This window comes from Anopheles nili, chromosome 3, assembly GCF_943737925.1.
Source record: "Anopheles nili chromosome 3, idAnoNiliSN_F5_01, whole genome shotgun sequence".
NCBI classification, from domain to species: domain Eukaryota; kingdom Metazoa; phylum Arthropoda; class Insecta; order Diptera; family Culicidae; genus Anopheles; species Anopheles nili.
This window is the reverse complement of record NC_071292.1, coordinates 12,751,415-12,763,472: the sequence shown is the minus strand read 5'-3', so window position 1 is coordinate 12,763,472 and position 12,058 is coordinate 12,751,415. Positions and strand designations below refer to the sequence as shown.

At 47.6% G+C, this 12,058-nt stretch overlaps 1 protein-coding gene across 1 annotated transcript in view; it reads right to left on the bottom strand.

Moving 5' to 3' along the window:
- LOC128722786 (laminin subunit alpha-1) overlaps positions 1-7,906 on the bottom strand; it is a 77,617-nt gene extending 69,711 nt beyond the window's left edge. The window contains exon 1 of the mRNA XM_053816466.1: positions 7,675-7,906. Within this exon, the coding sequence (XP_053672441.1) occupies positions 7,675-7,906 (232 nt within the window). The remainder of the gene's footprint in view (positions 1-7,674) is intronic.
- Between the last annotated feature and the right edge of the window lie 4,152 nt (positions 7,907-12,058).

Here is a 12,058-nt window from a genome sequence, read left to right as displayed (position 1 = left end):
CACCGTATGTGGGCAAAAGCCGGCGAACCAAGCCCCATTGCATCGATGCATCGATCGAGCCAAGGAACGCGAACGATCGGTACGACGGGCGAAATTACTTTGCGCCATTTGCATGCACCACCTAAAACGGTGCCGGGCGAGGGCTATTTGCTTGCTTGGGTGCTCTTTTTTTGGGCAGGAAGATTATCAACATCCCCGGGGCCGTGATCGAGCGCCTTATTTGGGAGGAACAGTTGCTGGTGTGTGCATTTTCCACGCCGTGCCCTCGCGTGTTCGGCTGCAGGGGAAGTGGATGCAATTACATCGATGTTGATTAGGGTTTTGGCACTCGAACATACGGCCGTACGTTCAGGTAACCACACCCGGGATAATAGTTTTAAAACTTGCAACCTTTGCATTTGCATACAAATACGTCAAGGAGAGCAAGCGTTTCAGAACAAGCAAGGTGCTCGTAAAACCGACTCAGCTGTTGAGGTACATTTTAATGAGTCGAGATTTTGCTTTGTGAAGTATTCAAATCGTCAAAATTATTATATTCTTACTCGCATGCTTGTCAATTCAAACTTGGACGGTATAAAAAATACGAGGTAAAGCAAATAAAAATAAATTAAATTTTGAGCACTTTTCTACCAATGGAATATCATATGTTTTCAAAAGACTATAAAAATACTTCTCAAAAAAAGAACGTAAACAAGGGCAAAATATAAAGGACTTTAATTATTTATTCTGGCTTTTGGACGTTTCTTTGTCCTTGGTGATCTGTGGTGAAGGTACACCACCGGTCTCGTAGATTTATTAGTGTCATATCGAATCTCAACAATTGCACTGTCATCCAGCTCTGTTGCGAGTTCATTCGCATCGCAGCGTGTTTCCCAGGACAATATTGACGCTCTTAGCAAGCGATAATCTTCTCCCTTAGGGTCTCTAAACCTTCCAATGTACTGCTGCTGTATGGAGAAGCAATGCATCTGTCAGTATCCAGCAACAGCACACACAAGCTCCCCCTGGATCCGGATCACAATCCCCACGGGAGGCACTGATGGACCTTTGCTCACGATCAGTACGCTTGTGGCTGTACCATAAACCGAACCCCTCCGGTGCCCTTTTGCACCCTGCCAGCACCCGTTGATAGGATGCGTTGATTTGTTTATGCGGCCATCACTCTTCGGTACCATCGCGCGTATCAATCCCAAGCCGACCGAAAGCATGATACGGTGAAGTGAAAAAACCCCCAGCAGCAACGGATGCTCTGTTCTGGTTTTGTTTGCCGTTTTGCCCGGTTTGCCCGGCAACTGCAGGAATGACCGCCCTGTGTGGGTTGTGCAGGAAGAAAGTGCACTTTCATTGCAGGGTAACAGGCACAGAGCTAAGGAACCAACCGGGACGAAGAACCGGTTTCCCGGAGGGATATCATCTACGATCTACGGGATGCGCGATCGCGCATCGAGAGAATGCAGGTTAGAATCCCGGGTCGAAGCGTGCAGTGCATTTGACGTGATCTACCGGTAATTGCATGCTGCTGCGCATCGTGACGGTCGTGTGGAGTTGTGAAATTTCTCCCAGCGGCGATGAGTTATCATATTAGTACGCCCGCTCACGATTGCAACATCATAATTTGCTTTCATGCCAAGCGAAATGCTGCTCAAAAAGGGAGTAAAAAAGGTACAGAAAAAGGTACAGTTTAAAGTAGTTGTTTTTTTTATAGTTATCCACAAGTAAAAAAGCGGTGACAAATTCAGTTTCCAAGACATTCGCCAACCATTTGCGGGGTTCATGTTCAACAAGCCATTATTTGCTCATTCAAAATGCCACGAGCTGCTCATTTGCGGCCATAATGAGTACGTGCCGAGCCGTGGCATGGTGACTTCAACTTGCACTGCCACAAGAACTATAGGAAAGCGCGTTTTTTACGCGACTTTCACAGCGCCCTCCCCGGACAGGACGGAGATTTGAAGCCTGCGTGTGCACTGATGCTGCGCCTGAACGATGAACCCATGAATTATTCATACGCTGAGTGGGCGCAATAGGCAAACGTGCCCGCCACAACGAGCTGCCAACAAGCCGCCCCTTCTTGAGGTTGCGGGCGAAGTACTCACTTAAAATGGCATTAGTCGAGTGGCGCCTCGAACCACCTCATCGCCACACGAAAGCCCTCCTACTGCCCGGGTGTAAAGCCCACCTGCGACAGCTGGTGGCGAAAAGCGCACCCTGGCAATGCTCGAAGGCGAACTCCGCTGAAGGGTGTGATTATCGCTACCGGCCGTTTTTGCGATCTCGCGCGTACGATCGGTCAACGCGGTCATCTTCGTTGCATCTGCGTGATTACGATGCGAAGATCCATTCCGTGATTTGCACCTTATGCAAAAGTGCAACCCATCGATCAGTGGAATCCGCGGCGATCGGGAGCCACGATTGGAGGCTGTGTCTGAAGATTGGTGAAGTTATGTTCGCGTTCGCTGATGGACGCCCCACGTTGGACGTACAAATTGCGCCCGAGCTGGAGGCTGGGTTTACGACGTTTTCATTTGCACACTCCATGCCGGCCACATCTGGTGCGGTGGAAACATTTGCGGACAAACTAGCGAAATCCGGCTGCAAGCGCCGGTGTCGGTTCATGATCTTTAACGGCACACACTGCACGTGGGATGCAGCTTTTGAAAGCCGCTTTTTTCCGGTGGAAGCGGTGTTGATTGGATGGCTTAAGCGGTTACGAGGTAAAATTTCGATCACCGTTAAGCAAAATGATCACCGAATGAGCTTTCCACATCCAGTGCGTATGCAGCAAGAAAATCAAACTCAACCGATGCATCTGCAACAGCATGCACAGCGAGCACATAATTCAAATCGGCAGCACATAAAACCCAGTAAAGCAACAGAATATTCATCAACCTTCTCGTCCGATCGTTACTGCCCGGGGGCGAAATTTATGATCAAGAAATAACCCCTCCAAAAGCTGCGGTCGGCTGTCGGTAGCATCGTTTTTTTTTCTTTACTTTTCAAAGACCCATTCCCGAAGACGAAGTGAAAAGCGCTTCCACAAAACACACCAATCAACCGCAAAGGATGCGTCAGTGGCACGCCGCAACTACATGCGCCCGCCGTTTTGTTGCCATCGAAAGCTGCGATTCTCCGAAAAGCGTAGACAGCATTTAAAACAAACCCCTTACAATGACGAATGTCCGATGCCACGCTCGGTTACAAATGCATTGACTTTCAGCGGCTTCAGCAAAACGGCACGCAAAGCGGAACCGAAGGCAATTAGTTCGGCTGCCGGATGACCACAACTGTCGATCAACTCGAGCTTGCTTTCCATGCGGGATTTTCGGGAGTGTATGCACATATTCGGCATTCTTGCGAAAAGCGTGCAACTGCATTTACCGGTCTTTTGGAGCCTGTTGTTGGAGCCACACCGCGGCACCATCACGCACCGGATCCCGTTCAATCGCTGGCTTTAACCGAGCGAGCATATTCAATTTCACATTCATTTGCCCGCGCCCTTTAAACCGATCCAAGAAGGGATCGTTCATTCCATTAGGAAGCTTATCTGAAGGGCAGCGTAAACCGTTCGAACCGACAGCTCCTAAACCATTCAAAAGCCCATTATTGTCAACCGATGCTCATAAACGACCATTTCATGAGTCCATTGGCGGGAGAGTGAAAAAAAAACAGCTCGATGGAAAAGGGAAAACAGTCAAAACACACCCACCACGGTAACTGTGGTTGCCTGCGGGTGAAATAGGAAGGCAGGACTGCTGGACGGAGGTGTCGACAGATCTACCCGAATGCATCGGATCCGATTAGCCAAACGGTGGATCATCGGATCAAGAAATCGGGCATAATGTCGCCTCAATGACCGTCGCCAGCCGGTTAACGATCGCTCGAACGATCCCGCACCGGGGAAAAACTGTCGATGAACGATCGATCGGGAAAACCTCGCCGAGGGCGCAGGCAAAAGCGGCTCGTTTCTAGTTTCGACGAGGGGGCGAAATAATGACGATTTTATTATAATTCGTTCCCGCCCATTACTTATCTTAATCGCGTTCGAAAGGTGCGTTTGGTGCAAGGTGCTGCCGAAGGCCTTGGGCGATGCTACATACCGGTAATAGACGGGTTTTTGAATGGGTTTTGAGGTGTAATTTATAAATCTAACAGATACCTGAACGGTTGTTTTGGTGGAACACGTTAGAAAATGCATCTTTTGATCAACAAAGGACCAACGAACCAGTGGAAACGCTCTTCTAACGAGCGATGAAAAATTAGTTTTCTCTTCTTATTGTCCCTTGCATATCTATGCAGTATTATTCGACATTGAAACTTTTAAAAATATTTTGATGAAGTCAAGTAGCAAAATGTTTAGGAATTGAGATGAGTTATAAGTCAATAAAATTTTGATTTTGTACTTTCATATGGATTACATTTAATTTTCGCTCGCCTTCGCTGCAAGGGAATGAAAAATCGCATGTAAATTAAAATTATTTGCTCTCCCCTTCACAGATAATCACGAGGCACTTTATCACGCAACCGGTAGCCGGCCATCTTCGATAATGAATTCATAAAACTCAAGCCCCGAAGGAAGTGGACCCATTTCAACGAGACCACCCAGAAACTCGACGCATTTTCCTTCACCCCGTTTGGTGATTGAATTTCAATAAACTTACCCCTCCTTCTTTGTTGAAAATGTGCCTCCAAAGTGTGGCAAGTGCAGTAATAAGGAGATGCACTTTTGGGCTCCTGTGGTCCCTCGCGGCAGACGTAACCGCGAGGGAAAAGGACCCTTGACAGGGAATTAATTAGCTCGTTGTTTGCTCACGGAGGAGGACGTCCAGCGAGGTTGATGAAATACTGCCCAAAATATCGTGTGCATTTTTTTTTTTGAACAAATTGTGCATCCTTCCAGCCTTCCCAGTGGACCAGGACCGTCAAATCTGGCCCAAATTTGGTACGGCTGAAAATGGGTGGGTAAACATGCGCTTCACCCTGTCAGTCTCATCCTGCGCTGACGAATGGGCCCTTGAGTGATTCGCGAGCATTCCCTGATGATGCACGCTGCTGCGTTCGAGGCTTCCACAAATTTGCAGTTCACCAAACCACACACACATTTAATAATCAATTAGCCAGTACACCTTTCCCTCGTGTGGACGTAAATCATTCACTCGAAGCCCTTAATTATAGACAAGGTGGCCGTTGGCTCGAGTGGAAAGTATTCATTTCCTTCGGGGTCCGCTTTTGATTGAAAACAAAACACCAGAAATGAGATTGTTTTCATTGGAACGAGCTCAATCTCGATTCAATTGACCAAAAAAAGCATCAAGAAAAGTGTTATTATCGTACATATACCTCCTTTTTAATTACTAAGCCATCGTACGCATCCGATAATTGAGACTTCATGCACTTAATAATCAATTTTCCCGTCTTTCTGCAAGGATCACTCTTCGGTGAGTCCAATTTAAGCCTAGCTCTTAAAATTCCCTCGAAGCTGCTCTCAATTATCCTTACGGTATTACGGTACCCCCGGTTGAAATCTCACAAAACGAGCGTATTACAAATCATCTCTCCAGATCAGCTCGGATGCAACCCGCACAGAAGTGCTGCGGCCCGATCGGCGCTCGATTATCAATTAGCAACCAATTTTTCATTAAAAATAACACATCAACCGTCCTTTCGGGCGGGTGCATAATTAAATATTGATCCTGCCTGTCGGTCCCGGACGAGGGCGCATGCGTTCGTTCGCCTCCGGTGCCGTATAATTATTGGATATTTGTTACAAAATATAATGCACATTAGCCTCGCGATCGGGATCGGCTACCTTCGAGGTGTTCTAACCGAAGCAAAACGTTGATAAAAAAAAACACAGCTTGCTGTGAGGATGAGATTCTTTCCCTCGCTCTCTTTCTTTTTCACAAAAGAAAATAAATAAAAAGCTCTTTTCATCTTTCTGACTCCCGCCCGTCGGCTGTTTCGTGCCCTTTTTTCTACCAATTAAAGCGAAGGATAACAAAAAAAACCCAGCCAACTCTGGAGAGGTCCTAAGCATAGGGCGTCGAAAAGAATCTTGACCGCCTGGGTAGCATTATTTATGCCTGTAAACTGGTTCTGCGTCCCACTCACACCTGGTTCCATCGCCTTTGCTCCCTTTCACACACCCGCCCAGGGAAACACCTCATCGAAGGGTCAAAGGAAACACTTTCGTTTGTAGGCGCTCAAAGATGCCTCCGATAGAAGCGAATAAGCTTAGAGAAGCCGCCAACCGTTTGGCTCAGACATCGTCCCGATGCGGATTTGGAAGTGATACGAGCCTGTAATCATCGACCCTGGAGAGCGATACAATCTCGGACACTGCGTTGTGCGTTGTGTGAATCGAAGGGACACAGCCTGACGCATTTCCCAACCGGCAATGAAACCGACCAGCCAATTTACCTGCCTGCGGTAGGACAATCCCGACCCGTGAGCCATCGGTAAAGCTCTCGATCGTCTCGCAACGCTTGAGTCGCTTTGAAAAGCGTCCTGCTAAGGTATCGAAACAAAAGCGGACAGCCCGCGGCCCACTAAAGGGACAGCTGTCTGGCGCACAGGAAGCACCGAGGGCTTGGTCCATTCTCAACACGGTGTTCCTCGTTCCTTCTCCGTAGCTTCCCAGGCCATGCGGGTGGTAGATTTATGCGTTCCTTTATCACACCTACCGGCCGGTGCCCGAAGGTTTCGGCATCCAGATTACGACGCCCGTTCAAATCGGCAGCCGCAGCCAGAAAACGCCACCAGATGCCGGAATCGCTCAGTATGTGTCCTTCGTACGAATAAACATGCCGAGCATGAGTGTGGCATGCGTCCAGAAGGGCCCAAAGGGCGAGACAAAAGGGCCCCCGGGAGGAAAAATTTAATTCCCCGAAACGCACTCACAATAGCGCTCAACAATGCGCACCGGAATGTAAGCAATTAAACCCAACGATTGCTGGCATTTCGAGGATGTCGAGGGGCCCTATTCACGTTCCCGGTGATGGCGTTTTCCACTGAGCACTGAGCTGCTTAAGAACGCAGGCACGCCGGGTAATACGTGCGATGCTCACAGGAGCTGTGAAAACGATGGTTGTTCATAAGAAGAGATTTTTGTTTTGTTTTTAAAACCCAAATCGTGTCCCGTTTGAATGGTCGTTGTTAAAATACACACCTCACTCATGAAAGTTCATAAAAGGGATCCTTTTCCATCAAGCCAGCATGAAAAACATTGTTTTAATTGGCAGAAAATTGTGATACGTTTCCACCCATTTTTTCGAGGTAGTAAATTTTATTGACTGTCTCAAAAAACAACGGAGTCTGTATTCATTTCGACGTATTTTCCCGAGGATATTTAAAAACACGCGGTCATGTGTGCATTTCCCCTTAGGAAGCATAAAAGCAGGTCTCCTTTTTGGGTTTAATTTTACGATTCCTCAGGCAGTCGCAATCGAACATCAAACAGATCGCACCATTACTCATAGCTCCCCAGGGTATTGTAACTTCATTAGCACGCACAACCCTATAATTAACGGTCACAAATTAAGGCGTCACGATCGCTGAACAACCGGCCCGGGAAGGTCAACTCTCACTTGCTCCAAAAAGTCGAACGAAAAACAAATGCCCCAAAAGGGTTCTTGATCTAATTAGAAGTCACACACGCGCGCGCAAGTTCTACCGTACCTTGTCTTCCCGAATGTCGCTGTCGATGTTGCCTCCAGATCTGTCTCGTCCTTCCGTGTCGATTCCGCACAGCAATCGGAAGGCTCCCAAGAGGCGCATTTTCATCCAATACACTGGCGTCAGTAACGCTGTGACTCATCTGCTCCACGGCGGGAACCAGTTCGTCTCGATCCCTATGATGACTCGCCGTCACCACGATCACGCATCCCACCAGCAGCAGCAACCACGCCATCAGGCCACAACGCCAGTGACCCATCGCGCGAATCACGAGCGCACTTCTATTTCTATTCACTGCTTTCTTGCTTTTCCACTTGAAACCGACTTGTGCCCCTTTTTAGCACCACTTCACCAAACACCGAGCGGTTCGCAGGTCGCGATCTTGCGCTTCCGTTTCCAGCGAACCGATTCGCACAATTCGCACAAAATCACTGCACTGCGGGCATCGCACTCCGTACTCTACAGCAGCAGTTGGGCACGCTTCCTGATTCCCAACGCACACTTATCGCTTATCACGGCAACGGCTCAAGGCACTTGCGCAACTAAACCCGTCAACTATCGGCAGCTCGTCAACACGCGCTAGATCGTACGCTGGAACGGCTGGAAAGAGGAGAACGATCAGTAGACGATCAGTGCTAAATGCTGCTCGATTTCGCTTACAATTAGGCAGCTAAGCTAAGCCAAACAAATGTCCCTTCCAAGCCCGACAACCCATTCGCCAGTTAAACGTTTGATGGGTTGTGAAAATCACCACCATTTCGCTACTGGTGCTGGGTTTATGCTGGTGATCATAAAATGGTAACGCGTTCCTGCATCATCTTCGACCCGATCGTACCGCGTGTCCCACTCGAACCGGTAACGGACCATGGCCTCCAAAATGGGCTTAGATTGGGGTTGTTTCTTGTCCATCTTCTACACGCTACAAGATCGTGTGTCAAAAAATCAGCTGCCCAGTCGGAATCCCCGACGACAGGCCTGGAAGCTAGTCACACGCTAAAAACCGGTTCCTTGCCGGCAAATCGTCGCCCCGCGCTTATCGCTATCGTAATTCGCGGCCAGCAACGCACGACGCCACGTGGAGCAACCGAACCGAACGGTTTATTGGTGTGTGCCGAAAATTTCGTTCGAGCAGAAAATTATTCAATCCCGCACCGGCGTTTGCGTGGTTTCGGTTCCTTTTTTTGTGTTTGTTTCTTCACCCAACTCGAGGCTCGCGGACATCATTTGTACAAATTGTGATCCACTAATCTGTCAGCCTTTGGCCCGTGGAGATCACTCAAGGTCTGCTGGTGTGATCGGAGGGCCTGAGAACGGTGGAATTTGTTTTTTAGATTAATTTTTCAAAACCTGATCGTATCTGCACTGGGCGCGTTTGCGTTGGACTGCTTTCAGGTGTCGGTCCGGACGACGGCAATTGAGTCAGACCTGCGTACGTATGGAATTTAAATTTTATGCCTACATTATCACCCATCAGCCACTTTAAATCAATACGCGAAAACCCTTCCTTTGGGCGGAAAACTAAATCATAGATAAGCATGCAAATGCTAGCTGCTAATCCAATCAACCCAGGGAGGGAGAAAAATACCGATCAATTTAATCTAAACCATAGACCACGCCGTATCTCGTGTCCCAAATTTACGCACCAATAACCAATTTCCATGTAGATCACATTCCTAGCGGAGGATGCTTGCGTTTTCTTTACATCGGATTTCTTCTTCACACCGGCTTGGGAGGAAAAGAGCGTAAAGTTTCTCCCCGAAAAAAAGTGATGGTAAACATTTACAGCTAGGCCTGCGAAAGGTGTGATGTTAGGGCGGGAAAAACAACACTTACGCGACGGTATTTTTGGTTTATTACCATCCATAAACGCCAAAGGTCATCCCAGCAAATAGTACCCAGCACATTTGGGAAGATTGTGTCGAAAATACCGACCATCCCATCCCGAGGAAAACGAAGAAAGCGGTACCAAAAGGCAGACGGCGGTCTAAACCGCACCAGGCATTCCCGGGCACGGCACCACACCACATGGAAAAGGAAAACAAAAGTGCATTGCAATGCATTTCACGCTGCAGGAAAGAAACGCTTCCACTGCGAATGGAATGCCTAAAACTCACACGCGCCATCATCGATGCTAAGGGCAAATAATGCGCCCGATTATAACCCAACAAGTGGGTAATAAAAATCTGCCCCAATCGTTCCTTTTTTCCCCCAACTGCTGCGAAAAGGTCCTTTCATTTTGGGCTGATTTATTTTTTATTTTCATTCCGCGCAATGAAACCGCGGGCGCAAAACGAAGCTCACCACTTACCGTCTGGACCGTCGCAACCATCACCGGCGAGCTCGAGAACGGTCCCGGAACGTCGTCTGCATTCTTGCGATCGGCATCATCACCCGTCATCATCAGCGCCTTCGTCGTCGTGGTACCGGGGTACTGGCAGCACTTGCCGCGATGGCTGCAGCCACGAGGCAGACGCGATGAAAAATGGCATTGCATTGATAAGGGCGTCTATAATTACTTTCTTCGCGGCGTTCGCACCGTCCCAGACCGTGCCGAGCCGGGCGCGTTTTGGCGGCTTCTTTACTAAAGCTGGACCGCGCCCATCGGTGTCCAAAGGGCCGCTCCGAGGGCTCGCTTTTTATCGTTCCTCACGGTGGAACCTAATTTGTGGAGCGCTTCTAAATTATGCCATTTGCGAGGGCTTTCGAAGTGCGGTCAAAGTGTGATCACGATTCTTTTTTTTTTCACCCAAACTTCACCGCAAATTTTGGGCCGGTTCGTGCAACGCAAGTACAACAATTACTGGCAACGTGTGAATTGCGCTCATATGCTTTTTATTTCACCGAAACCTACCCACTCGGAATGATCCTCGAAGCAATAATTTTCCTCCGAATCGTTCACGTTCGAATGGATTGGGCTTCGAGGCTACCCGGGATTCCGGCGATCGGAAACACACTTGATCGATATATTCTCACGCACTTCACGATCACTTTACAGGTGCTGCCACCTAGCCTACTTTCCGAGCCTTATCGGAGACCCGTGAGAAAGCGCACCAACTTGCGGTGCGTGAGCACGCATCATTTTCATTGCTTTGTTTCACGCGACAAGCGGTTTTACTTCGTTCCGAGCCCTTCTGGCTTCTGGTGACGGAAAGTCACCGTTTTCGCGTTCGCACCCGTCACTCGGATGCGACGGTACGTTTTCGCACACTTCACTCGCGAATTTTGGCTATTTTAAGCTCCAGTCGGCGCGATCACACCGGCCCCGTGATTGCCGGCTCAGCACAGGCGATCGAGGATCGCCGCCGAGATGCGTACGTGTATTAAGCTGTCTGTTTGACGCCACTTGTCTCCGCGCTTGTCACGCTTTCGCGAATCACACTGAGGATCACTTTTTCCTAATTGGTTGCAGTGATGAAAAGGATGGAATGAAGGAGAACAGCGATCACCGACTCGATCAACACACGACCGTCACATTCGAACCGCGCGGCTTAAAATCCCGACGCTGACTGATCTTGCACGAGCAGATCGATGGATGCGCCGAAGTCGACGATCTTAAAGACGAGTGGAAAAGGTGTCAAACTTCATGGGCTAGGAAAAGTCAACTTATAATGCTCGTCGTCTTTTGGCAAAAAGAATCTGTTTAAAACACTATAATACTGGTACATTGAATAAAATGAAGAGGATTTACAGTCTTAGAAAAATTGAGGGGAAAACTGTGATTTAAAACGGAAAATTAGTACGAGTTTGACACTCATGGTGATCGACGATGAGAAAACCGAGCAGCCTCCGCTTCACGATCCAATAGTGAGAAGATATTCAAACCCTATTACAGTGTGACTCACGATCGAGAGTAGGCTATTTAGAACATGCTTATGATTCATTCCGATGCATTGTTTTTAGAACAGACTCAATGCAATTCAATGCATTACAACATATTTTAAATGCGAAAACTAAATAGATTATGAAGAGCTCTGATCATTTATTCACATAAACTGTTTAAATGTAATACACGTTTCTTTTATTTAAGACATTTTCAGCATTTGAAATCTGGATATTGGTTGAAATATTTCATCAAAACGTTTCAATTTCAAACTCGGAATAGGTCTGGCCATGTGGTTTTGGTCAGCTGTATTTATGTTTGACGTCACTCTTGCTTATTAATAAGCTTATGCAGTATGACTTACATGTTTTTGAACATTACTTTTAAGCTATATTACTCGGACATAATGTAAATTGGATATAAACATATAAACATATAAATCATTACAGCATAAAGCCACACAATTATACAGACTATGCATATATTTCAAATTTATGTTATTTTAGCAAATCTTCTCGAAAATGATTCTGTAGAATCCATGGACAAATATTTTAAAATCTGCTCGTA